Source organism: Melospiza melodia, chromosome 3 (assembly GCF_035770615.1).
Source record: "Melospiza melodia melodia isolate bMelMel2 chromosome 3, bMelMel2.pri, whole genome shotgun sequence".
Classification (NCBI taxonomy): Eukaryota; Metazoa; Chordata; class Aves; order Passeriformes; family Passerellidae; genus Melospiza; species Melospiza melodia.
In genome coordinates, this window is record NC_086196.1 from 39,437,520 (window position 1) to 39,464,116 (window position 26,597).

Sequence of the window (26,597 nt, forward strand, 5' to 3'; positions counted from 1 at the left end):
ACCTAACATAGCAAAAACTGAGTATTTTGCTGCAGCTGTACTCAAAGCATTTATAATACAAACCAACATCTCTTAGTGAAAATCACCCATGTTTTCTTACTACTGTGTAATTGAGCATTTCTTGCAATATATGTTACAATTCTCTCTGTAGACATCTTAGAGGTGTTGGATTAGTTTATTTTCACCTTCTGGCAAATAACTTCAGGTATTTTGTATGTCGGATGTAAAAGCCTAAACCTAAGTGGTCTGATTCTGTTTGTTTTTATGAGGAATAAATCTGGAATGATGTCCTTGGATTTGCAGCTCATTGCTTCGGATTCGTACCAAGTTAATGTAGAGCAGAATTTGGCTCTCCTTCTTGTTGGAATAATTTGTGTCCTTTCAGTCTCTCTGAGTCAAATCTTGTAATGAGTGACTCTTGTTTCAAAACTGATTTTTATCTTAGTCTGTGCCTGACCTCCTACTCAGTAGGGTCACATTCAGAGTTTGGGTCTTCATCACAGCAAGTACATACAGACATTTATATGAAATGTCTAACAGGTCTAAGATCCTACAGTTCAGGTTATCACGTGTTAGGGTACAACAGATTTGATTACTTGATTGTTTTCTTAGTAGGTGTTGATTGTCATCTTGGTTGTGCTTTTAAAATATGTTCTTCAGCATACTCTCATAATGGTCTCAGGTAATATTTTGAATAATATGAAATAATTATGATCGAGGTGAATTTGGTAAAAACATAAAACTAATTAAATATTCAATTCTACTACAGTTGTCTAAAATGTGTTAGATGCCAATTCTCAATGGCTAAGATTCTAGAACAGTTTTCAAAGTATAAGCCAAATACAGCTCAAGCACTGAAATAATAATTGCACAAATCAAAATGCCAGGTTTTAACACCACTTCTAGTTTTACATGCACAGAATCTGTCCCTTGAAACCAGCAACTACCAGGGACACAAATGTGCCCAAAAGCCTGAGGTTGTTGTTTTGGTCACAGTGAGGCTGCAGTCTGCCCTTGATGTATCTGTAAGTGGATCCTCTCAGTGAGTGCCCTCAGTTCCTGGCTTCTTGAGGAATCTGTGTGAGCACAGTATAGCAATGGAGAACAGATCCTGCCCTGGAACTTGACCTCAGGTAAACTCAGTACAGTTTGTTAGATCATTGTGTACTGGGTGCATTTGCTGAGCAGTGTTTGGGTTTGTACTTTTAAATTACATTTTAAAAAGTATATTGTAATAATTAGTTCAGCTGCCCAAATTAAAAAAAAAAAAAAGCCACCAAAAAACTACTCAAAAAAAACCTACCCAAAAAACCCTGAAAATCCAACCAAACCTATAAGTATTAATTTAAATATTTTAGTTTTTTCCAAAACTGTGGTTCTCTGGCTGATTTTGGAGAGTGACAATACATTCAGTAAAGCACTGAAATCCAGAGGGCAGTTAGAACATCTGGGGTGGAATTAAATTAATGAATTAGAGTAGTATCTTCAAATCTGAAGAGCTAACAACAGCAGTTATAACATAGAAAGTGGTAGACTAAAATAAATACATCTAACCTCTTTTAAAAGAGCTGCCTTTTTTGATTCGCATATGCAAAATGATGTCTTACAATTCCTGCCAAACTGGAGCAAAAGCACAAGCATGCTCCCATTACCAGTAATTCAGACCTTGCCAAGTGTCAGTTGGTCATCTTTTTTTTCATTTGTGTAAAATGCCATAACTGTACCCCCCAAGGACTGCATTCTTTTTGTTATATTGCTACATAACATCTTCAGCCCATGAATGAATATATAAACTTGGAAAGAAGGAGGAACAAATGCTTATCTTTACTTCATACCAGTTAATCCTTCAGTTCAGAGGTGCACACTGGGTGCTGGTTGAGAGGTCTTCTTCAGACTTAGCCCATCTATGACTTTGCCTATGCAGGAGAAACTTTAAATCCATGTTTTACTAGTGATCTCAGTCTTTTTACATTTTTCACTGGGATATCAACACCAAGCAGTTCTTTGGGGAATCTCATTAGTAAGACAGATGGAAATATGTAGGACAGCAAGCTGAAAGTATGCTGCCTTTCTTCCTGAAAGCCAAGGCAATTTTCTTCTCAGTTGCAGGTGGGGAAGAGTTCAGAGGTGGCCTCTCTAGTAAGGCTGCTGTGCTTATCCCAGACATAAACTAGACTTGCCTAATAAGGGTCTTGGCAGAAGTCTGTGCATGAGTGTGAGGATTTCATAGGAGCCACTGCAGCTTGTCTGAGCTAACACTTGCCCTATAGAATACAAATTCTTCAGGGGCCAGTTACTGTGGTTTTAGGCCAGCTTTGTGCTGGCAGAGCTGGACAGAAAAGATTTAAAACAAGGCTAGATCTGACCCTTAGTCCTTATGCTAGAGTCAATATTTATTCTGTATGGTGTACTCAGGATTTAGCCTGGAAGACATAAGCTTCCAATTTGTTCACTTGCAAGAACTGTAATATGATCTACAAATTTTGAAGCAGTAAAAGTAATATTTTGCCAAATTTTATTTTAAAGCTGTTGAGTGTAACCATTTTAATGGTCCGGAAAAAAAGAGAAAAAAAAAGAAAAGAAGGAATAATCTTGGAGCTCTGCAGTCAATCAGATATACATCCCCTGCATACAGCTCACAAAGGCACTCTCGTTAAAAAAGGAGCAAAAGGATAATGTTCCTTTCTAGAAAGTTTTCAAAGTCTTGATTTAGTAGGTGCATCTGACATAAATACAGCTCCTGGTTTCCAAGTAATCTTCTCATGTTCAAAGTTTTCATAGGAGTGAAATGTCCTGTTTTGAAGCAGGCAGATAGCACAGCTAATGTGACTAGGGGAGCTGGCTCTCGGGCCCCATTCCTGCCAGGAAACCTGGCTTGGCCACCAGCCAGGAAGGACTTTGCAGCTCCTGTCAAACAATGTGCTCCGTGCAACTCCCATACAGCTTCTGATCCGGGTAGGTGGGCTGCTCTCACTCACTCCAGCAGAGCTGAGCCGTGCCAAAGGTATTAAAAAAATTGTGCCCTTTTATCATCCTTAGTTCCTTGAATAGGCAGTACTTGAAATATAATGGGTTTCTGCCTATCGAGTAGTATGTACTTGATGAAAAGCAATATTTAAAAGTGTATTTACGATTTTTTCTAAAGGAGAAACATTGATCACTTGGAAAAATTGAAGTATTTTGTTGGTTTAAGCTAGCCTTTGAATGCAGCCAGATGAGACAGAGTTTTGACTGGATAAAACAGACAGAATGCCAACTAGCTTTGCAGTGTCTTACATTTCTCCAGTTAGGTCAGTCTCCCATTAGGGAGGAGAAAAGGAACAAGAGAAGTAATATTAAAGCCATCTTTGACACAGGAGGGATGGCAGCTCAAACCAAACTAGAAATTACTATGTTCATTCTGGAAAGGGATTTATTTTTCCCAGGAGAGTGGCTGTTGCCGTACTTAAGCCATCAATAATCCCTGTAATTAGTCTCTACCTGTTTCATAGTGGAGGCTGAAAAATTGTATAGAATGTTCTGAAGTTGCAGGACTGAAGAAGGCTTTCACTCTGTAACAGAGTTCTCAGTGCAGAGCAGAAAAGTTTTGGATGTATATTAGCATCATCTTTTGCTGAAATAAAGCCATTGCTGTGACTGGCAGATTTCTTCTTTAAAGGTGCTCTCAGTAAAAGGAATATGGAAAGAAAGGATACTGCCATCTTCTAGAAATTTCTCCTACATCATTTGCAAAATTGCCTAATAAGGAATATTTTTCTTTGAAGATGGAAAATACCCTTTTGCTCTCTCAGCGAGGACCATTCACTCCCGTCCCTGTTTCTGCTTTCTCAAGCCACATATTTTCCTTTACATCTGTGCTCATATATTGGCATCATTAGCCGCCTGGGATTCAGCGTAGCTCAGCTGCTGGAACTGCTGGGCCACTTCCCTGCCATTTCCTCATGAGCCCCTGCCGAGCTGCTCTGCAGTAACTCGTGCACAAGGATTTCTTTTTCCATTTGGACCGACACTTTTTCTTTGAGGAAGTGGATAAGGAAATAAAAAAAAAAATATACACTTGCATTGTATTTTTCTTTTTTAATTTAGAGAATAAGACAACAGACTTATTTAAAGAAGCCATTAGCACATCAAAGCTAAATGACATTAAGGTCTAAAACATTCTGGTTTGCATTTGATAGCTTGCTGTTATTTTGTACTACAGGGGATTTCTCTATAGTTAAAAAAATAGTTGACTACACCAACATTCCATCAGTTATGGCTGGCCTAACTACTGATATATTATTTGTACTACTAATGATTAATTCATAACAGGTGGCATGGTACTGATTCTATTTGTGTCAAGTTATTAGGCTTTGCTAATGTCCATTTGTTCTTGGAAAGTGATAATAATTACAAAGAACTAAAAAATATTTTTCAATTTTTTACTGATTTTTTTTCTTTATAGTTGTTAGTTTTTGATAATTTTTTGGTGTCATTCAATGAAAAATAAACATGAGTACTCCAGCTTCTTTGTGATAGTTACTAATTGAGGATCATTACAATAGTCTGTATCCCCTACTCTGAAGCTAATGTTCCAGCTGTTTCTAAAGATCTGTTTTTTAGCGATGCTCTGACTTTTGGCATGAATAAAACCAATAAACACTGTCATTGTTGCTTTTGTTGTCACGATTGAACATATATCCTTTTTATTGAAACAAAAGCAGAAATCTTTTTGAAGAAAGATTTGTCAAAAACTGAGAATCGTTTTGTGGGAGAAATGGTCTTAAGGCAATGAGATGATGTTCATGCTCCGTCTTCTCTGAGCTGGTCTTTTCAACAATTCAGAGTAGCCTGCAGTGTGGTGGCAGTCAGAGAGGTGGCAAATAATGGCAGTCACAGAGGCCTTTTAACCATGTATTCTGTAATTTTCTTCTGTAAATTTCTTCTCTGAGAAAGCAGCCGTACATTCTGTAGTGCTATCACACAGGTGTTAATTTGGACACCTACTCCTGTTTCACTACATTTTCTTGTCCCTCAGTGGTGACACCCTGACCAGGAGTTTGTGCTGGTCCCTGAAACATTTAATGAGAGGCCTGGAGTCTAAAAGTATTAGCTGGAGAGAGGCATTGAAAGGGGATTTGCCAAGGGGATTCAGGGATAATCCAGGCTTAACAAAGGCATAGGAATGAAGAGGTACATTGGCAGCTCTCTTTTCACTGATTCAGGAAGGTGAGACTTTATTAGTTTAGACTTGCTGTTATTCATCTACACATTAGAAACCTAAGTCCTTTAAAACTATTCATGCTTAGAGTCTTCAAATGTAATTACTCAGACCTCTAAGACACAACATAAAATTTTCTAGTGGATGGGTAAATGAAATTTTCAGACCTCTACTGTAAAGAATAGAAGATTTTCATCATCATCTATACCTAATATAAAAAATTTCTTATAATTGTATTTTTTCCCCACAGGGAATTTGAAGATAGTCATGCCTATTAGATGTTTAGAAGATGCAGGTAATTACTTTATACTGAAATAAAAATCTGAAGTGCCTATTACCTGTGTGTTTTCCTGCACTTTGCTATTGTTTCTTTAAGGCAAATTCATTTTGTCCACTGTAGGAATGAAAAGTATTCCAGTATCTGTAATACTGACTTCTTAACTCTTTTCCTTGCTGTAGTTAAATCATGGCTGTCTGTATAATTCTCACTATTTTATCCAGAAAATATTTTGTGTTTGGATAACATGAAAACAGAGAGGAAGATCTACTTCAAATTCAAATGCCATACTTTTCTATGAAAATCATACCTCTGAGCTTTTGGTCTTTTTAATGAAACCGTGGAAACCTTTTTGTGTTTAGGCATTAAAAATACATGTATACCTGCATGGAATTGTTTCAACAGTGAAATCTAAAATGCTAAAGTCACATAAACAAAAATCTCTAATACATCCTTTACATCTGGCAAGACATTCTCACTAGAATTTAACTTAGTGATTTGAAGATGGAGTTGGGGAAAGGTACCAGTAGTGCTGGGTTTGAAATGCTTCTTTGATGTCTCTTTTTTGACTGTTTAAAAGTAGTTTAGAATGGCAAACAACACCTTCTTATAAAACCAGTTAGATGATCTAAGGTAAGAAGTGCCTCGCTTCAGCAGTATTTTAGCAATATTCAGTATATATCCCAAGCTGACTAGTTAGGCACAAGCATCTCCATAGTGGAGCGCCTTGCGCATGGACAGCCTCTGTGTCAGAAGCATCTGTCATGATATGGGAATATTTCTTCTCTGATCAACCTGCTTTGACTTGAGAGGAAGGCCAGGTGACTAAAGTGCATGTCTGAACCCTAAGTGAGTAATACTGGATAAGGTAATTCCCACTCACAGTGTTAGGCTTCTATTTTCAGCAGTGATTTGCTGAAAGAGCTTTGAAAGTATGTGGTGGACTTTTTGAGATCAAGCCTTTAAACTGTCCCCTGAAAACCTTCCAAAACTACTGTTTAATTTGGAAAGTGTAGGTCTTTATTTTCCAATCCTAGAGCTGCTATTGAGTAGTGATTATGCTTGTGTGCAGTCTCTGGAGCCAGTCTTTACTGTGTCTGCTCACAAAAGGGAGTTTAGTGAAATGTAGTTACTTTTGCTGAAGTCCCTCAGTAATTTCCATGTAAGGCTAAATAGACTGCACCGATGTTGTTTAGTATGGCTGTACTAACTGGTGTGTGCGGGTTTGTTTTCTTTTTTATTTTATATTTCTGTACAGATGGCTGTGTCACCATGGAAGAGATGAAGACGACTTTGCTCTAGGAGATCACAATCTCTGGATCATTCTTCATCTCAGTATTTCATAATAATGAAACATGTCCAAATGCTATAACAAATCTTTGCAAATGTACAATAAACTGTTTAGGAAAGTTCATGCCATGAACAGAACTGTGTAATACTCTCATTAGTGTACAGACACAAATCTAATGCCTATAGACTACTGCGTGGAAAGTTCCAAAGAGAAAGAAAAGTCTGTGAACTTGCAACAGCCCTGGAAAAATGGGAGCAACAAGACTTTGAAAAGCACAGCTTTGGGCACACTCCATGTGTCTGCACAGCTTTCAAGTGAACTAGCACTTAAGACCTTGTGTAACAAAATGGACTCTGGGGACACAGCTATAGGGCAAAAAGCTACCTCAAGGTCTGGAGAACCTGCTAAAGTACCAAGTAGATGGAGGCAAGAACATTCAGCTGTTATTAAGATGAGCACTTTCGGCAGTCAAGAAGTACAGCGGCAACCACAAATAGATCACGAGCAAGTAGGAAACACGGCCTCAGCACAACTTTTTAGTTCTGGGAAACTGGTATCATCAAATGAAGCTGCACAGCAAGTCACAGAGAAGCAATATCCGCAGCATCGTCCAAGCCCTTATTCATGTCAACATTCACTTTCCTTTCCACAGCATTCGTTGCCACAAGGCTTCTTGCACAACATAAAGCCACATCAGAGCTTGGAAGGCCCTCCATGGCAGTTTCCTAGCCACTTGCAATCAGTTGCCTCAGAGGACTTGTTTCCTTTTCATATGCATAGCCATAGTGGAGGTTTCTCCAGGAAGAAGATTTCAAGTTTGAACCCTGCATACAGCCAATTTTCACAGAAATCTTTAGAACAATCAGAAGATGCTCACAAAAAAGAGCACAAACCCAAAAAGCCTGGCAAGTACATTTGTCCTTACTGTAATCGGGCCTGTGCCAAACCTAGTGTACTTAAAAAGCATATTAGGTCTCATACTGGTGAGCGACCGTACCCTTGTGTCCCTTGTGGTTTCTCCTTCAAGACGAAAAGCAACCTTTACAAACACAGGAAGTCACATGCCCATGCGATTAAGGCAGGGTTGGTACCTTTCACAGAGTCAGCAGTCTCTAAATTGGACCTTGATGCCAGTTACATCGATGTGGAAGCTGAAATTCATTCAGATGGAGAGCAGAGCACAGACACGGATGAGGAGACCTCACTCCTGGTGGAAGGCTCTGACAAACTGAGCCCCGTCTCACAGCTCCCGCTGGACATTGCCAGCAGGAGTGGCTTTCACTCCTCCATGGAGGAGTCCTTGGTGGGGCCGATGAAAGTCCCCATTTTGATTATCCCTAAAAGTGGGATTCAGTTACCCAGTGAGAGTTCACCATATATTAGCTCTGATATGTTGCAAACCTCATCCTTAAGTACCAAGTCTGATGACTCTCATACAGTTAAACAGCGACTTGCACTAAGACTGTCAGAGAAAAAAGGACAAGATTCTGAGCAGTCATTAAACCTCCTGAGCCCACACAGTAAGGGAAGCACTGACTCTGGCTATTTTTCCCGCTCAGAAAGCGCTGAGCAGCAAATTAGCCCACCAAATACTAATGCAAAGTCTTACGAAGAAATAATTTTTGGGAAGTTCTATAGGATTAATCAAAGAACAGCACTAACTGTAGCCACAACAAATCAGGAACACAGTTTAATGGGTAGAAAGGGCAAAACAGACCCATCACCTCTTTTAAATAACAGATTAGATATCAAGATGCTTGAGGAACATATTTCTCACCTGACTCCAAATAAAGAGGAACTCATTGACTCCAATAATTTGAGCACTATTAAATCTACACAAGTTTATGCAGGCAGCAATACAGAATGTAGACAATCCCAGACCACATCATCCATCAAAAGTGAATCCAACTTGTACCAAGTCAGTCAGCAGGGTGATGTGCCTGTCCTTTTAGAGCCCCCAGTAGATTCATCTCCTCTTATTAGAAGTAACTCCATGCCAACCTCTTCTGCAAACAGCCTAAGTGTTCCCCCATCTCTGAGAGGAAGCCATTCATTTGATGAGAAGATGACTGGCTCTGATGATGTATTTTATCCCGGGACGGTGGGAATATCCCACCAAAGAATGCTGAGAAGGCAGGCTGCCTTTGAACTGCCATCTGTACAGGAGGGACACTCGGATTCAGATTATCATGGAAGACAAGGGAAAAATATTATCATTGCTTCGAGCAGACAGACAGCAGGTGACAAAGGACCATCCTTAAAGGAGAAGAAAGGAGACAAGACCTTTTATGACTATGATGCCAGTGGAAAGCACTACAGAAAGTGGGAAGAATTTGAAGCTCAGAAGCAGAACTACAGGGACTCACCATCCTTAAGTGGGATGAACAAAGGGGGAGAGTTTTTTGTTGATGCACTTGGACAATTCCAGTCGGTGCCATCCATGCTTGGAACAACTTTTGAAAACAGAAAGCGCAGGAAAGAGGAGAGTGTTGGAGATGAGGAAGACAGTCCTATGATTTGCAGCAGTACAACTGGCACCCCTGGGGGAATTCAACCTTTGGACTTCGATCCCAAATCCCAAATTCAGGAAGTGCCAAGAAGTGGATTTGCCCTTCAAGGCCTGGAAAACGCTCCCCATTGCCATGCGGAACGTTTTGAAATGTGCAGGCCTTACTTGCAGTCTGGAAGTCCAGCAGCTTCTTTGGAAGACTCATCCCTTACTGCAGAGCAAGAGAAGGCTGCAGAATCACTGGTTAGAAAGCCCCCCGGAAATGTCATCTCTGTCATTCAGCACACAAATTCATTGAGTCGGCCAAACTCATTCGAAAGGTCTGAATCTACAGAACATATTGCATGCCAGCAGGAAAAGATGTATTCACCATCTGAAACATGTGAGAGTGAGATTTGTGAGTCCCCAATGAGCCCAGACCGAGCTCCACAAATGGAAAATGCTGACAGCAGTAAGCCATCCCCGTCCCAGCAGCCTCAGCCCTGTCATATCCAGCCCAGGCTGGTTCGCCAGCACAACATACAGGTACCTGAAATTCGTGTCACAGAGGAGCCAGATAAGCCTGAGAAAGATAAAGAAGTGCAGAGTAAAGAGCCGGAGAGACCCACTGAAGAATTTCAGTGGCCCCAGAGAAGTGAAACCCTTTCTCAGCTTCCAGCTGAAAAGCTACCACCCAAAAAGAAGCGTTTAAGACTGGCTGACATGGAGCACTCCTCTGGGGAATCCAGCTTTGAGTCGACAGGTACAAGTCTCTCTCGCAGCCCTAGCCAAGAAAGTAATTTGTCCCACAGTTCAAGTTTTTCAATGTCCTTTGAAAGAGAAGAGAATATGAAGTTCATCACACCTTCCAAACAAGATGAATTTGGAAAACAGTCCGAGTTTTTAACAGTTCCAGCAGGTGCTTACTCACTTTCCGTCCCTGGGCATCACCATCAGAGGGAAATGAGACGCTGTTCGTCTGAACAGATGCCCTGTCCTCATGCTGCTGAAATCCCAGAGATCCGAAGTAAATCCTTTGATTATGGGAACCTGTCTCATGCCTCTTCAGCTGGAACACCTACTGTGGCATTGTCTCCATCCCGAGAAAGGAAGAAATGCTTCTTGGTTCGCCAAGCTTCCTTCAGTGGTTTTCCAGAGATTTCTCAGACTGATCAGAGCTCAGAACAAAGTATAAAGCAGGAGCAGATGGAACATTCACAGGTTGGTCTTCGCTCTTCCCAGTTTGTCTGGCATCACTCCCCTTCCTCTGTTCTCCAGCCCATTCAGGTGGATGACCCTGGAAAACAGGCTATTGGCTCTTGTGCTCAGCTTAGTAATAGCTCATCCCACCTTGCCCAGCAACAGGCTCTTGTTGCAGACAGCCCAGAAATGTTAAGGACTCCCTTAATCCAACAAGCACCTTATATTCCTAGCAAACATCCATCAGGGCAGCAGCAGCTATTTGCACATCAGGAAAAAGTCCCGTTTCCCCCTATTCATAGCACCTTGTTTCAGTTCCCCTATCCGGCTGTCTGCATGGTTCACTTACCACCATCTCAGCAGCCTATCTTGTGGCAGTCCTGCACAGAACCTCTGCACTTCCAGCATCCATTTGTACAACAGCTGCAGAAATCTTATGTCAAACAGGCTTTCCAAATAGATGTACCTCCAAGTTATCACCTGGAACATGCACCTGAGCTTATTGGAAAGAAAGCAGCTGATTATGTGCACGCTAAAGAGCAAGCATACCAGCATTACTCAGGAACATCTGGGTCGTATTCAAAAAATACTCTTGCTAAGTACCAGTCAGACCACAGCATTAAACCAACAGATACCTCCTCTGAGCAGCATCTTCAGACAGATTTTGACTCCCCAAGTGATGGATCTGTACAGTCTTTGCCAGGAACAGTTGTTCCCGTCAGGATACAAACCCACGTGCCATCTTATGGTAGTGTCATGTACACAAGCATTTCCCAGATCCTTGGGCAGAGCAACAGTCCTGCAATTGTAATATGTAAAGTTGATGAGACAGTTTCTCAAAGAACATTGGCAACTAATGCAACCATGCAAGGAATTGGATTTAACATAGCTCAGATGTTGGGTCATCATGGAGGACTAGAAAAATATCCCTTGTGGAAAGTGCCGCAGACACTTCCACTTGGACTGGAGGCACCAATTCCCTTGTGTCTGCCTTCCACTTCTGACATGGCTTCTACCTTGGGAGGAAGCAAACGAATGCTTTCCCCTGCCAGCAGCTTGGACCTCTTCATGGAGACCAAGCAGCAGAAACGAGTCAAAGAAGAAAAAATGTATGGACAGATAGTTGAGGAGCTAAGTGCAGTTGAGTTGACTAACTCAGATATAAAGAAAGATTATCCAAGAATGCAGAAGCCTCAACTAGTAAGGCAGAGCTGTGCTACTGAGCCAAAAGAAAGTCTGCCATCCATGTCATCCTCTTCATCGCTGTCATCCTCAACATCTCAAGATTTCCCACCTGTCAGCATGGCGGGAGCTGATGCATTCCCACTGAGCAGAGAGAAACTTTCTAGTTTTGATTCCGCATCCCCGGGACAGAAGTCCAGTGGCCCATCTGAAGGAAGAGACTCACCAGAAGAGTTGGATGTGGATGAAACAGCCTCAGATATGAGCATGAGTCCACAGAGGTCTTCATTGCCACCAGGAGAAATCCAGGCAGAAGACCAACTGAAACATCAAAAATTACCTCTTGGCATGCTGGTCCAGATGTCATCTAATGCTGTTGGGAAAGTCACAGCCTCAACCATTCTCCTGACAGACGTAGCAGATTTTCAACAGATCCTTCAGTTCCCAAGTCTGCGTACGACGACTACTGTGAGCTGGTGTTTCTTAAACTATACAAAACCCAATTACACTCAGCAACCAACCCTCAAAGCTTCTGTTTATGCCTCATGGTGTATAAGTTCATGTAACCCAAACCCATCTGGGTTAAGTACAAAGACCACTTTAGCACTTTTAAGGTCCAAGCAAAAAAACACCACGGAAATCTACACCCTGGCTGCTATGCACAGACCTGGAGCTGGTAAACTGACATCATCAAGTGCATGGAAGCAGTTTGCTCAGGTAAATAAGAAATTTTAATAAAATTAAATGCATATATATTTATGTGAGAAATTTCTAGTAAACTATAAAATGTGAGTTAATTTTTTTTTAATTTCCCTATTGGGAAATCAGCCAGTGACATCTTCCCAAGACAACTTTGGAGCCTCAGTTTATCCTTCTGCAAGCTCTGCTACTGCTACTGTCTCTGTCTCTGTTTCTATTTTCAAAATCAGATGTAAAAAGTGAAGCTTTTAAAGCCTTCCATTTATGTGTGCCAGAGTCTGACACATTATCGCCTTTTATTTTGCCCTTTGTTTTTCCTGATACACCGTGTGTCAGACACAAACATCCACATGCTTTTGTAAGAAAAGATTAAGATAAAATTGAGTAAGGAACTTCAGATCCATTTAATGTCTTTTACATATTGACTCTTCCTCACGGATTAAGGGTTTGCTAATAGTGCCAGGGAAAATTCTGTAATGGCAATAAATTACCTTCTGAGGCTTTTTCATATCTATTTTCCATTATTTTTTTTTTCCTGAGGAAAGATACAGTATTGTATTTTCTGTCAAGACTTGTAAAAATTTGTCTGTGTTGCCTCCTCTTTTATTCTCTGTCAAATTAAATGGGACAGATTAATTCATCGTATAGAGTTGGACCAGAATGAGAGTTTGGCTTTGACCTGGTATGTTAAAAGTATTTGAAATGAAGTGTGCGTTTATTGTATGCTCCAGAAGTAACACCCTTGCTTGACTTTGTTCTACAGATGAAACATGAGCCATTCTTCTTGTTTGGCAGCAAGCTTGAAAAGAAAGTAGTGGGGAATATTATAAAAGAAAGAGTAAAAGGAGACATTCATGGAGATAAAGACATTACATCCAAACAAACTGAGCCGATACGAATTAAAATCTTTGAAGGAGGGTAAGAAAATATAACTGGAAATTTAAAGCTCAGCCTGTCATTTTACAGACATTTGAAAATGAATATGAATGAATTAGAATGTGAACAGTCTTCTGTATTCTTGCCATGTCCTGTAGCTCCCAAGTCGCTTCTTTTTTGTTTATTTGTCAGTCTTAAATGCACCACAGGGTACTTGTATGCTCACTTTGCTACTTTGCTATTAAGACAATTGTTTTCCATCTGTGTGAGAGCACTTGCTTGAAATTGTTACTTTAATTTCTTAAGTCATAAGGAAGTGGATGAACTGTTAACATTTTGATATTTTCTGTGCCATTTCTTTGTATTTAATGACTTCCATGAGGATGTGTTTCCATTTTTAGGCACTTGTGTACTTCCACTCAGTTGAACGGGTTGACAAGGTGTTCTTATTCTTGCAATATTGTATTATTTACTGAGGTTGGCTTTTGGAGATTAAATGTAAAATGCCAATGAAATCTATGGTATCTAAGGCTAATCCATAGATCTGTCATGTATGGTTGATAAAATACTGTTTCATTTTACTATGACAATCTATCACTCAAGTGATAACAGAAGCAAATAACAAAGAGGGGAAAGCCAATTAACATTGTTTTGAGCCTTATGAAACTTGTTAAGAAAGAAAAATTAAATAGACACTTGTTTGTCTCTGCAGTATTCTCTAAAATGGAAGATATTGTTGAGTTTTTTTTACAGAATTCTGACACAATGCAGTTAGTTTGCTAGTTTTTAGTTGTGCATAGTCAGGTGGCTAAACAAGATGTCATTTGTAGTCTTACCAAACTCAGATGGTCCCAAAGCACTGTTTTATTGGGGTGACTAAATAGGTCAGGAGGGAGATGTGAGAAATTCATAAATCCATTTCCTTTTCCTGTCAGTTTGTACCCTTTAAAATCTCAATTGTCCTTCATTGATGTTGTGTTTTTTTCTATGATTGAATAATCTCCATGAAATTACCATTGCCATTTCTCTGTAGTCTGCAACACTGAAGGAGTATAGCCTACATCTTGCTTGAAAGACTGAAAAAGTTCTTTTGGAGATTTTTATAGGTGTGCTGACCCAGACACCCTTGTCCTGTTCTCTGTAGTTGTACCTTGTCCTAGTACCTAAGCCAGTAGACTGGCTTTACAAAAGTGAGCCAAATTCAGTTGTAAGCCTAAGTTTACAAGAAATGTAAAGAGCTGGTGCTTCAACTCACTCCCACTTTGAAGAATAAAGTTGCTTCCCACTTTGTACCATTTCTGAATTTGGATGACCCAGGTGAAGATAGTCTGCCTTGATGTAAGCTACATGATGAGAGGTCAGAAGAGTGAAAGTGTGTTAAGAAAAGCAACTTAAAGGAGAATTCAGATGAGTGTGAGCTGCAGCAGATCACTCTATAAAAAACTTCTACTATCTAATACTTACGTCAATAAATTTTGTGTGTTAATTGCACTACCTTAAGTTTTCCTGTACATCAATAAGGTTTATGAAACTATTTGAGTAAAATCATGTAATTCACACTTCACTTAGAAATGTCTCCTAGTAATACTTAGCTATGTTTAGATACCCTTTGAGTAAAACAAAACATAGGAAACCTTGATGTGCACATCAGTTTCTGGATTGGGGAGAACAAATAGTCTGTGCAATAGACTGGGACTTCCTCAATAGAAACATAAAAACTGCAAAACTGCAGCAAATGAGGTGATGCAGTGATGCACTCTTTCCTCGTGCATCATAACTTCATGGTACATTTTACAACAATTATTTGTGGAAGAACAGATTAATTCTTTCCATTCTTGACATTCATTTGGCTATTTTTTAAATCGGTGTAATATACCTTAGACATTATTGTCATGTCTAGCACTGCTTTCTGTCTGGGTTATTGAATTTTTCCTTCTCTTCAAGTTGTTGTCTATTGCACTTAAAGCTATCTATTGTCTATCACTTCTTAAAGCTAGTTTTTGGGTGGGTTTCTATGCTTGCTTCTTGGCTGTTTGTTGAGCTGTTTTGTTCTTCTCTCTTCAAGCACACCTTCATCTCCTCTAAGCACATAGTGCAATGAACTATGTAGCAAATGTCTGTTGTCTTCATGTCACATTTTCTCCCCTGGGTAGACAAGTATGGATGGTTGTACCTTGTTTCAGCAGGATATTTTCATTTTGGTTTTCGGTTTTCATGGGGAATGGGTTTCCTTAGGCTTTGTGATTGCTTTTGTTTCATAGGTGTGAAGAAGGTAATTAGCTGAGAAAGATCTGTGGTTGTCTGCTTTTGGTCTGTGTGAAATTAGCAGGCAAGTGGAGCTCTGTAGCTGCCTTGTGCCAGTGGGGTGGAGCAAGACAGCTGGGGCTGGGGATGAGTGAGAAGCCGAAGGAGCAGAATCAGAATTGAGGCAAAAAGTAGATCATTGAATCATAGAGTTGTTGCAGTTGGAAGAGACCTCTGAGATCGAGTCCAAATGTCAGCCAGTGCCACCAGATGTCACAGCACATCACCACCTCACCGCAGAAAGCCCATCAAGAGCTTTTTGTAAGCATCATAGCAGAGGGAGCTTGAAAGGAAGAAACTAAACCCCACATTGTTATCACTGGCAGGTGGCTTGATTCAAGTGAAATTACCAGAATCACAAAATCTGCCTTCCATCATTGGACTGCAGATGTGACTGATGGGATATGAAGCAGTATTTCTCAAAGAAAAGTGGTAATTTCAGGTTCAATCCTTGCTGCCTTACAGTTAGTTACTAGTGGTGTGCAAAGAAAGAAGGGACAGGACAAGCATGCCTGCTCATCTGACACCTAGTTTAATGACATTAGCTGACAGCAAGAATTCACCATTTGCTTATGTTTGTACTTTCATATCTACTAGTAATAGACTCTAATTGAAGAACCCAAATAGAATAACTCAATTATAACTCAAATAATAATTCAATTTTGAATTATTTTGAAATTGCAGGACTCTGAGAGTTATTAATGCTTTTTAACTCAAGAGTCCCATTCTAGTCAAACTCTGAGCAGCAGTGGCCAAAGTCCTTACATGGAGATTACATAGTAGGAAGGGGGAAATTACTCAAAGCTTTGAGAGAGGCACAAACTAGCAGTAAGATCGAATATTCCTGAGGTCTAAAAGGTAATCACCATGACTCTGACTTCTGGTCTTTTAGTTTTTGCACCAGCCCTTCTTTAAATGTCAAGTTTGTGTGTGTAATTTCTCTTACAGTCATTGTTATGATAAAGCATACTTAAAGAGTCAAGGTCAGTTGTGGCCAAAAACCATCTATATGAATGATGAAGAGACACATGTTTTATCATTCTCTTTGTGTCCAATGGGATCTGACAGGTGACAGAAGCCAGTGGAATGAGGTCAAGCAGAAGAAGAGCAGAGATGGAACATCAGAAAAGCACATGTAATAGCACAGCATTTATCTTACCAGTATCAATCAGGGGTGGTACAGTAGACTCCATCCCAGAAAAATAAGACTGTAAGGAGAGATGAAGAGAAGATAAAATAGCAGTATTTCAAATAATATAGGACTTTTCTTTTTTTTTGTCTGTGGGAGAAAGCTTGGAGGAAGTTGATGAAGCAGTGGATAGAGAGATGACTTGCAGTTCTTGGCATGTGCATATGAAGGAGAACCTGGGAAACGGGGCAACCAAGATCCCAAAAATATTGTACAGAAAACCTGCTAGAGAGATGACTAAATACTACATTATTTTAGACTATTCCAGTTTTGTCCATGCTGCCAGGGACAATGAAGGATATGGGAGAAGTACAACTTTGTTGGAAGTGAGATGAAAAAAACCTGAATTTAGGCATCTGCATTTGAAAGAGGAGCTAATGAGTTTAAAAGATAAGAAGATTGACTTCAGAACAGGACACTGTTTTTCTAGAATATTAACTTCAGAATTTATATTGCCTATGATATAGCTAAACATATGGGAAAGTGTTCATCTAAGAACAGCACACTTGAAAAATGTTCCAGCTCTGTAACCCAAAAATTGCCACTTTTTTTCTTGTAGAGTTATCATCGCATTAACAGAATCTTTCACATAGTCCCTTTTTTATTTGAAGTACTGAATGTCAGTATCAACGATATTTTGTGGGTTGTGCATCCACAGAATGACTGAAAGTACTTTGTGCTGCTTAGGATGAGGGCAATAGAGGATGGAGAGCAGAAGAAATATTATTTCTCAGTTCTTGCACTTCCTGGATTTTACTTTGAGTGAATGAGGATGGAATTCTTCCCCAAAGGAATGCAGTCTTCAAACCTCAGAACAGCCGGAGTAGATTCCCTGGACTCCTTTAGATTTCAGTATTAAGAATTTACATGATAATAAAGGCAATGTACAACTTTACATAGATTTTCATATCTTATTTATTTTCTAACTACACACTATGTGATCAGCAAAAAAAAAAATCGAAACCTTATGTCTCTGTGTCAGTTCTATGCCCTAAGAAAAATTTCAGTAATAGCTTTCTTCAAAGTATCTGTTTGACCATTTTATTTCTAAAGCATCACATACCCGAGTGAAATCAACTCCATGTCTCTTTGGGGAGCAATTTATCTTTGGGGATGTCAGGCATGTGTAATGTGAATGAATATATCCTTGCTCGTCATCCATGTTCCCTTTATGCTTAATGGGAAGAAACGGGCATTTCCAGGATGTGATTTATCTGATCCCAAGGGATAAATACACTAAAATAGTTAAATGAACGGTGCTGCAAAATAATGCTGTTTTCAGTGGTGGTAAATGTCTGTGCTGTACAAGAATACAGTGAGCTGAAATTCAACCTATAGGCTTATATTTGGAGTTGTGTCTATGGGAATGGTTCTTCGTTGGTTTCCTGACAAGGTGTTTTTACTGTTCTCATACTGCAACTTGTTGGTTTCATATTGCTTAAATATATTGGGGCCAGTACATTCTCTGAAAGCCAAATACTTTATGAGGTCCATACTGAAAATTCAGTAGTTCCTTTGGACTTCTGTGAGTTTGCGTTGATTATGAGGATCAGATGCATAGAAGTGATGTTTGTACATGTATCAGACCTAAAATCTGAATGACTTAAGTACTTGCTCTCTTCCCACAGGTATAAATCAAATGAGGATTATGTCTATGTCAGAGGTCGTGGCCGAGGAAAGTACATTTGTGAAGAATGTGGCATTCGCTGTAAAAAGCCCAGCATGCTCAAAAAACATATCCGCACTCACACTGATGTCCGGCCTTATGTATGCAAGCTGTGCAATTTTGCCTTCAAAACTAAAGGTACTTGACCTTTTTAGTTGAGCTCTTGCAACTTCTGGAGCTATTTTGCCCTCTGGGACTCAATCACACATTGCAATCAAGAAGAATATTTTCTTCAGAATAAAATTGTTATGTTTCTATATAAAGGACGTAATAAGAAAGTTTGTTCTCTTCTGTACAATTAATCCAGGGATTTTGTGAGACTCTGAGACTCCTTGGATAGCTTCATTGAGAACCTAGAGACTCTTAGATGGTCCTTCTGTCTGCAGGGAAAATGTAGTAGCATAAGAACCACCTTGAAAAATAATACTTTGCCAATATTGTTGCATGGTGCAAATTTTAATTGCAGCAGCACTTAAATGCTACCAGGAGACCATATTTCTTATGACATAATGTAGAAGCAGAGCATCAGCTGCTGAGGAAGACATGCCTTCACAGGCTTTACAGTGGGTCAGTTTCAAGTTTATAAATAATATATGTCTCCTAGATGGGCCAGTCCATCCACTGTGGCATTAATTATGAATAGAGATCTGATAGCTTCTGTTCACATGTATTTATCAGCTTAGAAAAAAAAGCTTCCATTTGTCACCCTGTGGCCACAGATAATGGTATTCTTTGGAATTCAGATTCGTGATGCAACCATTTCCTTGAAAAAAAAAATCCTTTCCTTGGTATCATTTCTTTGTAGCACAGCCTAAATCAGCCTTACATTCTGAGTTTCTTAGCTTCCCTTTGGCAGACAAAAGAACGGATTCTAGTCCCAGTGCAGTGAAATTTAACTCAAAGGAGGAGAAAGGATGCTGAAGGAATTTCTCCCAAGTTCCCCGTGCAGTTTCATGGCTGTTTTGAGGATTGAGAATTGTAATAGTTTCCATGACTCCAGCAGTTCTTTCTGTGCCAAAGATGGGAACAGCTGATGGATGGCAGTAGACCCATCAGCCTAATTTAAGATGGGAATGTTCATGGGCATGTAGAGACAAAGACAAGGAGCTGCTTGTTTGTAGTCCCTGTAGACCATCTGGTGAGCTGCTCTCATATCATTGCTTACATTTGACATTGCTGGAGGAATGGGTCTTGAGTAGGGGCTTGAAGTACATGACAGGATTGTGGTTTTATACCTGTGTTCAGAGAGGACATTCCAGGAAGAAGAGGTGGCATGGAAAAAAAAAAAAAAAAAGAGAAATTGCTTGCTGTGGCCAGCATTTCTGACAAAGAAGGAGAAACATGGATGAGGTGGTTTACTCTTGCACAGAAGGGGCACGAGTAGCAAGAGACTAGGTTAGCCTTTGAAGTACAAGCAGTGTTTAACTGGTGCATTACTGATTATAAGCAGTTGTCAGCCTCATAACTACTGTTGCTACTTTGCTGTGAGCAGTGAGGACAAACTTTCAGAAGTACTTATGTTTTTAGTTTTTGAGAGCATTTAGCCATCCAGAAGCATCAATGGCCAAGTTAAATTTTTCATGCAGTGCACAGACTCAAGAAACTCCTAGTGAGAAGGGAAATATTCAAACTAGCTGGAGCTGAAAGGCAGAGAAGAAGAGCATTGTGAGTTTCTAAGCACACCTGCGCTATTCAGCAGAAGAGTGCAGTGTTCCTGACCCCAGATGGCATGTACCACAACACCATCTGGAGATGCTGGTTGGGGTCCTAGAAGCAGCATAAATGCATTTCCATAGGGCTTTCCTTGAGCTAAGAAACGCCATGACTTGGTAGTGGGTTGGGTTTGCTTGTGCCATGCTTTCCCGTTTGGGTGTTGCAAATGAGGCTGAAGTGGCAAATGGATTAGAGCGATATTCTCCAGCTTGTGCTTTGTGCTCAAGATTCTTTGTCATGAAATGTCTCTTGGGGCCAATCTCAACCCAGTTTTTTAATCTATGAAAAAACAGACCAAGACAGGCACTCCAGAAAGTCAATAGTCTAGTGTTAGATTGCTCCCTCAGGGGAGTGGGACATTTGCTTTCAAATCTCTGCTGTGTCTGGTTTAGATCCGTACTCTAAATCTGGGAGCTGAACTTGAATTTCCCCCATCCCAGGTGGGTGCTGTAAGCACAGCTCCTCTCAGTTCAGAGACTGCAGCTAGATGGTAAATTTGCATAGAAAAGTCTCCTATAAGTGTCTTGTTTTGGTTTTTTTTGTTTTTTTTTGGTGGGGTACTTTTGCCTCCAAATGCTTCAAATACATGGAGCATTTGGAAACCATGTGTGAAGTTAAATGTGAGAGCCCTTACCTGGAAAGTGCCACTGTGTAAATGGGAGCATGAGCCCTGAATGGCTGCTGTGCTGTGGCAATCTGTATATATTATGAACAGTGAGTCCAGGAACAGGTAACATCCGAAAGTGGGTTTTGTAGGGGTGCCTAAATATCATGCGGAAAATTGGAGAGATGCCTATGTACGTCTCAGGCCCTGAGTGTATTTAATTTTTTTATTTTCTATATAAAAACCGACTCTCATTAAAACAGGCTCTGAGGCCAGTGGTCTTGATGAGTCAGCCCTGTCTGTTGTGGTGTTTTCTAAAGCTAAACCCCATTATCTGCAGTAAATGGAGCTAAGATACACCAAAACCTTACTTGAAGAGTGATCTTTGTTGTTGTCCATTAATTACATTAATCTCTGATCCACAGGAAATCTGACAAAACATATGAAGTCTAAAGCACACATGAAAAAATGCTTGGAGCTTGGAGTATCAATGACATCTGTAGATGATGCTGAAACTGAAGAAGCAGGTATGTCAAAATGATTTAATTTAGTTGGAACGGCCTCATTCCAACAAAAGTATGGAAAGTATGGAGTCTGTAAATGACTCACTGCACTTTAGCACAGTGATGGGCATGGGAAAATATATTATGAGTATTTGGGGTATTTTTTAATTAGGAGTTAATGTTTTAATAAACAGGAAGTAAAAAAAAAATCCTATCTAGTTGTCTGGATTATACTTTTTTTACATGAAGAGATGCTAGAAATAAAAATATGGCCTGTTGTCATCTGTCTCATATGAGGTTCCCAAGAGTGAGCTTGCAAGGTAGTATAGGATGAATTTGCTTCCATACTTCAAGTTTAGAATTTGAGGCATTATTTTGAAAAAAAATGTGGTTTTAATCGATGAGGAATGGCTTTATGCAGCCATCCCAGGTGAAGAGCATCCAGCGATGGCATTGAGTGTGCTGGGCGGGGAATGGTTGTGGTGTGAGAGGTGGGATATGTGCTAATCATTTGGACTTGCTGTGGTTGTTTCAGAAAATATGGAGGACATGCAGCAGGAAGCAGAGAAGAGCAGCAGCCTGGCAGGGCTGTCAGCAGAGCACCAGTTTTCTGACGCAGAGGAATCGGATGGCGAGGACGGCGATGACAATGATGATGATGATGAAGATGAGGATGATTTTGATGATACTCAGGGAGACTCGACACCAAAAACCAGATCAAGAAGCACCAGCCCGCAGCCCCCTCGGTTCTCCTCCCTGTCAGTGAACTCGGCTGGGGCATCGCAGGGGGCTTCCCCAGAGGGCTCCCTTTCCGTGGGACACTCTTCCCTCATCAGTTACTTGGTCACCTTACCTAGCATTCAGGTTACTCAGCTTATAACACCAAGTGACTCCTGTGACGACACACAAATGACAGAATATCAGAGGTTTTTCCAGAGCAAGAGTACGGATTCAGAGCCTGATAAAGACAGATTGGACATACCCAGCAGCATGGACGAGGATTGCACGCTGTCGTTGGATCCCAGTTCTTCTCCGAGGGACCTCTCACCTTCCAGTCGACAATCGTCACCTGGCTACGATTCTTCACCCTACAGAGATAACTCACCAAAGAGGTATTTGATGCCAAAAGGGGATTTGTCACCCAGAAGACATCTGTCACCCCGACGAGATATTTCACCCATGAGGCACCTTTCCCCGCGGAAGGAGGCTGTGCTGAGGAGAGAGTTATCACCAAGACGGGACGTGTCCCCGAGACGTCACCTGTCGCCAAGGAGACCAATGTCACCAGGGAAAGATGTGTCTGTTCGAAGAGATTTGTCTCCCAGGCGAGAGAGGCGATACATGGCCTCCGTTAGAGCCGCGTCTCCCCGGAGGGGCTTGTACCACAACCCAGCATTGTCCATGGGTCAATATTTACAGTCTGAGTCTATTCCAGTGGGACATTCAGTAAGTATGAAAGAATATTTTCATTCCTCCTGTAGAAAACTGTGCTCTTACTGAATTTGAGCATTTCAAAAATCTTTGCAGCTTTGTAGAAGAAGAAGACATAAACTTTGAGTCTTGGTGGGAAGTCTTGGAATAAATGCAAGAAATTTGGAATAGACAAAGACCAAGTCAGGATGCTAATACATTTAGATGCAGTAGAATCAGCCTAAGGGGCAAGTGTTCGCTTGGTAGAACTCTGAGTAGCTCCACGAACTTCAATGAAATTAGGCTGGTTTGCATTTTCTGCCTCCATATTCATTACATATATATGTGTGTGTATAATTTTTAAATGGCCCAGAAAGCTTACATGGTTTGTGAGGCTTTCTTCTGCACTGTAAGAAATATTGTACTTTCTGGACTCTCAGGTGAGATCCAGCCAAGATCAAGGCTTAAAGCCCAGTTCTTGTGGTACGGTGCCCACCACTGAGTATTGCTGAATGGAATAAAAATGCTAAGATAATGGAACCTCTTAGAAAAGCAGAGTGCACACTGAAATCATGATCTGTGGCTGGAATTTAAAGGATATTATTGTGTGAGAGGAGCAGGCAGCTGTATGCCCCGCAGGAAGTGCCACAACCGTTTGGGTGGAAATATGCAAAATTTGCGCAGCTGCTGTCTGTGCTCTTCCCTTTTGGTAAATCAGCTCCCAGAAACTGCCTGATTGGCACTTTTGGCCAGCTCTAGCATTCACAAAGCACTCCCTCCACAAATAGATTGCGGATTCCTTCAGAGGTAAGGAATGGCCTTCCTAGGTGTGAATTTACTTAATTATTAACTATGCTTTCCTCACCATGTTGCTGTTGTGGCTGCCCTCTCACTGCCTGCCTACATGTGGGTTCAACCTGGGCAAGCTACCTCAGAACTCGTTGCTCTTCTCCTGGCTGGCCTCTTCTTCCTGCTTCCCCTTTCCCAATCTTCTTGGCTCTCTGTGTAGTCTTTGCAGTGTTCCTCTGTGGAGGAGAAGAATTGAACCTTCAGTTCATACAGTCAGCATTTCTCAGCCCTGGTGTATTTTTCTCTGTGGAGTCAGGCTGATGTGTTATCTGCTCCCAGGATAAGGGATTAGGGATGCACCTGGGCAAGGATGTTTGGAGCTGGGGTGGACCAAAAAGAGCTGAGATGCTGCCAGCTTGGCAGATCCATAAGTGATTTCCCAGCATTTCAGGGGTGTAAGGGAAAGCTGCAACTTGAGTGGCTGTATTTATGGGAGAGAGCAACAGAGATGCTTCTCTCACATCTTAGACGGTGACTGATTGACTAAATGGTCCTTGAGAAAGGGCATGCTGAAACCCTGCTGCTCTCTGACAGGAGTGATCGCTGCACAGCTGAGAGAGGGTACAAATCCCACCAGCAGTTCTGCATTCCTGACTGTGTGAGGAAGCACAAGTGGGTGAAGAGTCACCAGTTTAACTAGTCATGATGTCTTAGTATCAGATGAATGGGATCATATGGGATTCTACAGCTGACACTGTGCAGGGTGCCCCAGTCCCTCATGCCCCACATGATGCACACTGGCATCCTGTAGTAAAGATTTTAGATGTTAATGATGCTAGCAAAAATGGTAATCCTTGACCATCTGACAGTTCTTGCTGTAATATTTTTCTTATGCATTATGCACACCTTCCAGCAAGGCGTTTAGCACATTGTAAGGACTCTCTTAGCACTTCTCATTCCTTCTTTTAAAGAGTCCACCATGCCAGATAGACTTCTAGTGCTTACCTTGTTTTTTGAGAGTCAGGCATGTGGTAGTGAAAAACACAATGAAAAATCACTTCAGTTGTTTTACAGAAAGGATCAGTAACTTGATGGCATATTGGGTGTTTGGGAGAGAAGGCCAGACCTCAGTAGAGTCACTACAACCTGAATAGAGGAGGCATCACTGGAAGCAGAGCCCAGGCAAACGTAAATGAAAAAAAGGACAAGTGAGGATGATTGCCTGTTGCAACAAATGACTGCAAGGAAGGAAAGATGCACGCCTTGTCTCTTGATGCCTTTCTGGAAAATGGACTTTAGCCAAACATTAGACAAGCTTAAGTGAAACACAAGTTATTATACTCAGCATGTGGGAAGACAAATAGCACCTGAGCTAGCAATAAGTGAAAGCTGTCAGAGAAGAAGAAGGAATAAAGGTTGTTTTTCACTTTTTAGAGCAGCGAAATCCAGCAAACCAGAACATCATTAGCAGCTGCATTGGTGATGCTCATGCTGGCTTACAATCCTTAAAGTACTTTCAGAGCTGCATTGGGTTCCCAGTCCTTGCAGGAGTAAGGGCAGTTTTGTGCTTCCAGTGCCTGCAGTTCTCAGAAGAGGCCAGTTTTCTTTCTTCTCAGCTGAAATTGATGTATTTTCTCAGTCACTTTGGCCAGTGCTGGTCTAGTTGCCCTTCATCTTGCTTCCTGTTGAATGTCCATGCACTTTGGTGGTCTCTTGCAAAAGGCTTGTAAAGTGCTCAGGCATGAAAGGCACTACATAGAAAGCAATTAAAATTATTTGTTTAGGAAGTGGAAAAGAGCATGGTGAAAGTAAATATTTTTTTAGATTGTATAAAAATACAGGAAAATACACACTTATTTTCTCCTTTGGCAAGCAATAGCAGGATAGACTCTTGCAACAGAATACTCTCTCTAAAGTAGCCTAAGTCTCTAGTGTATGCAAGGTCACACTTGGCTTTGACTAGTTAACTTGGTGTCTTTAAAATTAATGCCAGATTTCTTCTGTTCTCTAAATACATTCGGGATCTTCTGTCAATTGCAGAGGTTTCTTTCCTTACTGAGGAGGCTGATGCCATTATCAAAGGGCTCAGATTCTTCTTCCAAGTCATCTTCTGCCCGTCCTGAGAGAACAAGAAGTAATAGGAAGACTTCATTTGTTCGCCCTGAGTGAATCTCTTTTATAATTTTCATTTGCATGAGGCATATGTCTCTGTTGTCACATTTTTTGTGTTTTGACTCACTTTTTCAGTCTTGGAGTAAGTGACCTGGATTGTTGTCAGATGGAATTAAACTGAAAATGTGCACCAGGAGGGCAGCAGGTGCCCTTGAACTGTGAGTGGCCATCCAAGTGACTGCAAAGAGGCCACACCGGGCTAGACTGAAGCAACCTTTCCTTCCAAACCCACGACACTTGTATTGTGAATATGGGATCCAGCACAAGCAGTTTTCACTCCATTCCAGCTTGTCCCAAACCTTAGTACACCCTGCTACTTCCTAGTGCAGACCAGAACCTTTGCCTCTTCTTCCAGTCCCAGGATAGACACAAGGAGATCGAGGAGGTGCCTTGCTGGGAGTGGCACAGACTGGTCTCTCACAACTATCTTAGCTTCTAGGCAGTAGTGGATTTTGCTTCTGCTGCCATCTTGTTGCTCATCTCATTCATTTTGAAGTCTGAAGCCTGTCTTGATATATTCAGAAGGGCTGAAGGGAATTAGGCACCTCTATGACCACTTGAAAGTTTATAGGACTTATGGTCCTTTGATCATCCCGAACATGGATATTAAATCACTTCCCAAACACTCACTACTTTATCATCTTGAGTGAAGTGCATTCTTGCACAGAGAGCCAGAAATTCTGAATTCCAGGTAAACAGTAAATAGGTTCACTGGTGCATCTGGGCTACTGTGGTGCCTTCTGTGTTGGGCTGCAAATTGAGCTGATCCTGAAAGTGAGGGCCACACAGAGTTACAGTCACTTTATTGGGCATCCTGTCTTTCAGGAGGCACATCGGTAATGTGCTCTGTTACAGATTTTCACTGTAGAGTTCAGTGTTTCCTGGTTTTTAACTTTAAAAACCCTCAAGTACATTATGACATGCTAATCAAAGAGACTGTTTTCCACCCAACATGTTTTTGCAAGCTGTGGTCTGAGGCTGCACAGAGGATGCTTGGCTTTGAAATGTGATCTTCCTCCTAATCTCGCACAGCC

General features: G+C 40.9%; 1 protein-coding gene across 16 annotated transcripts in view; it reads left to right on the plus strand.

The window, feature by feature from the left end:
- The window catches only part of HIVEP2 (HIVEP zinc finger 2), a 136,957-nt gene that overhangs the window by 105,159 nt on the left and 5,201 nt on the right, over positions 1–26,597 (plus strand). For 13 of the 16 annotated variants that reach the window (XM_063151404.1, XM_063151396.1, XM_063151402.1 and 10 more), the window contains 6 exons: positions 5,451–5,495; positions 6,736–12,355; positions 13,101–13,255; positions 18,335–18,510; positions 21,115–21,216; positions 21,728–22,638. In XM_063151404.1, the coding sequence (XP_063007474.1) occupies positions 6,944–12,355; positions 13,101–13,255; positions 18,335–18,510; positions 21,115–21,216; positions 21,728–22,638 (6,756 nt within the window). In that variant the 5' untranslated portion in view covers positions 5,451–5,495; positions 6,736–6,943. The remainder of the gene's footprint in view (positions 1–5,450; positions 5,496–6,735; positions 12,356–13,100; positions 13,256–18,334; positions 18,511–21,114; positions 21,217–21,727; positions 22,639–26,597) is intronic. The other 3 variants (XM_063151406.1, XM_063151408.1, XM_063151409.1) reach the window with 1 other exon arrangement.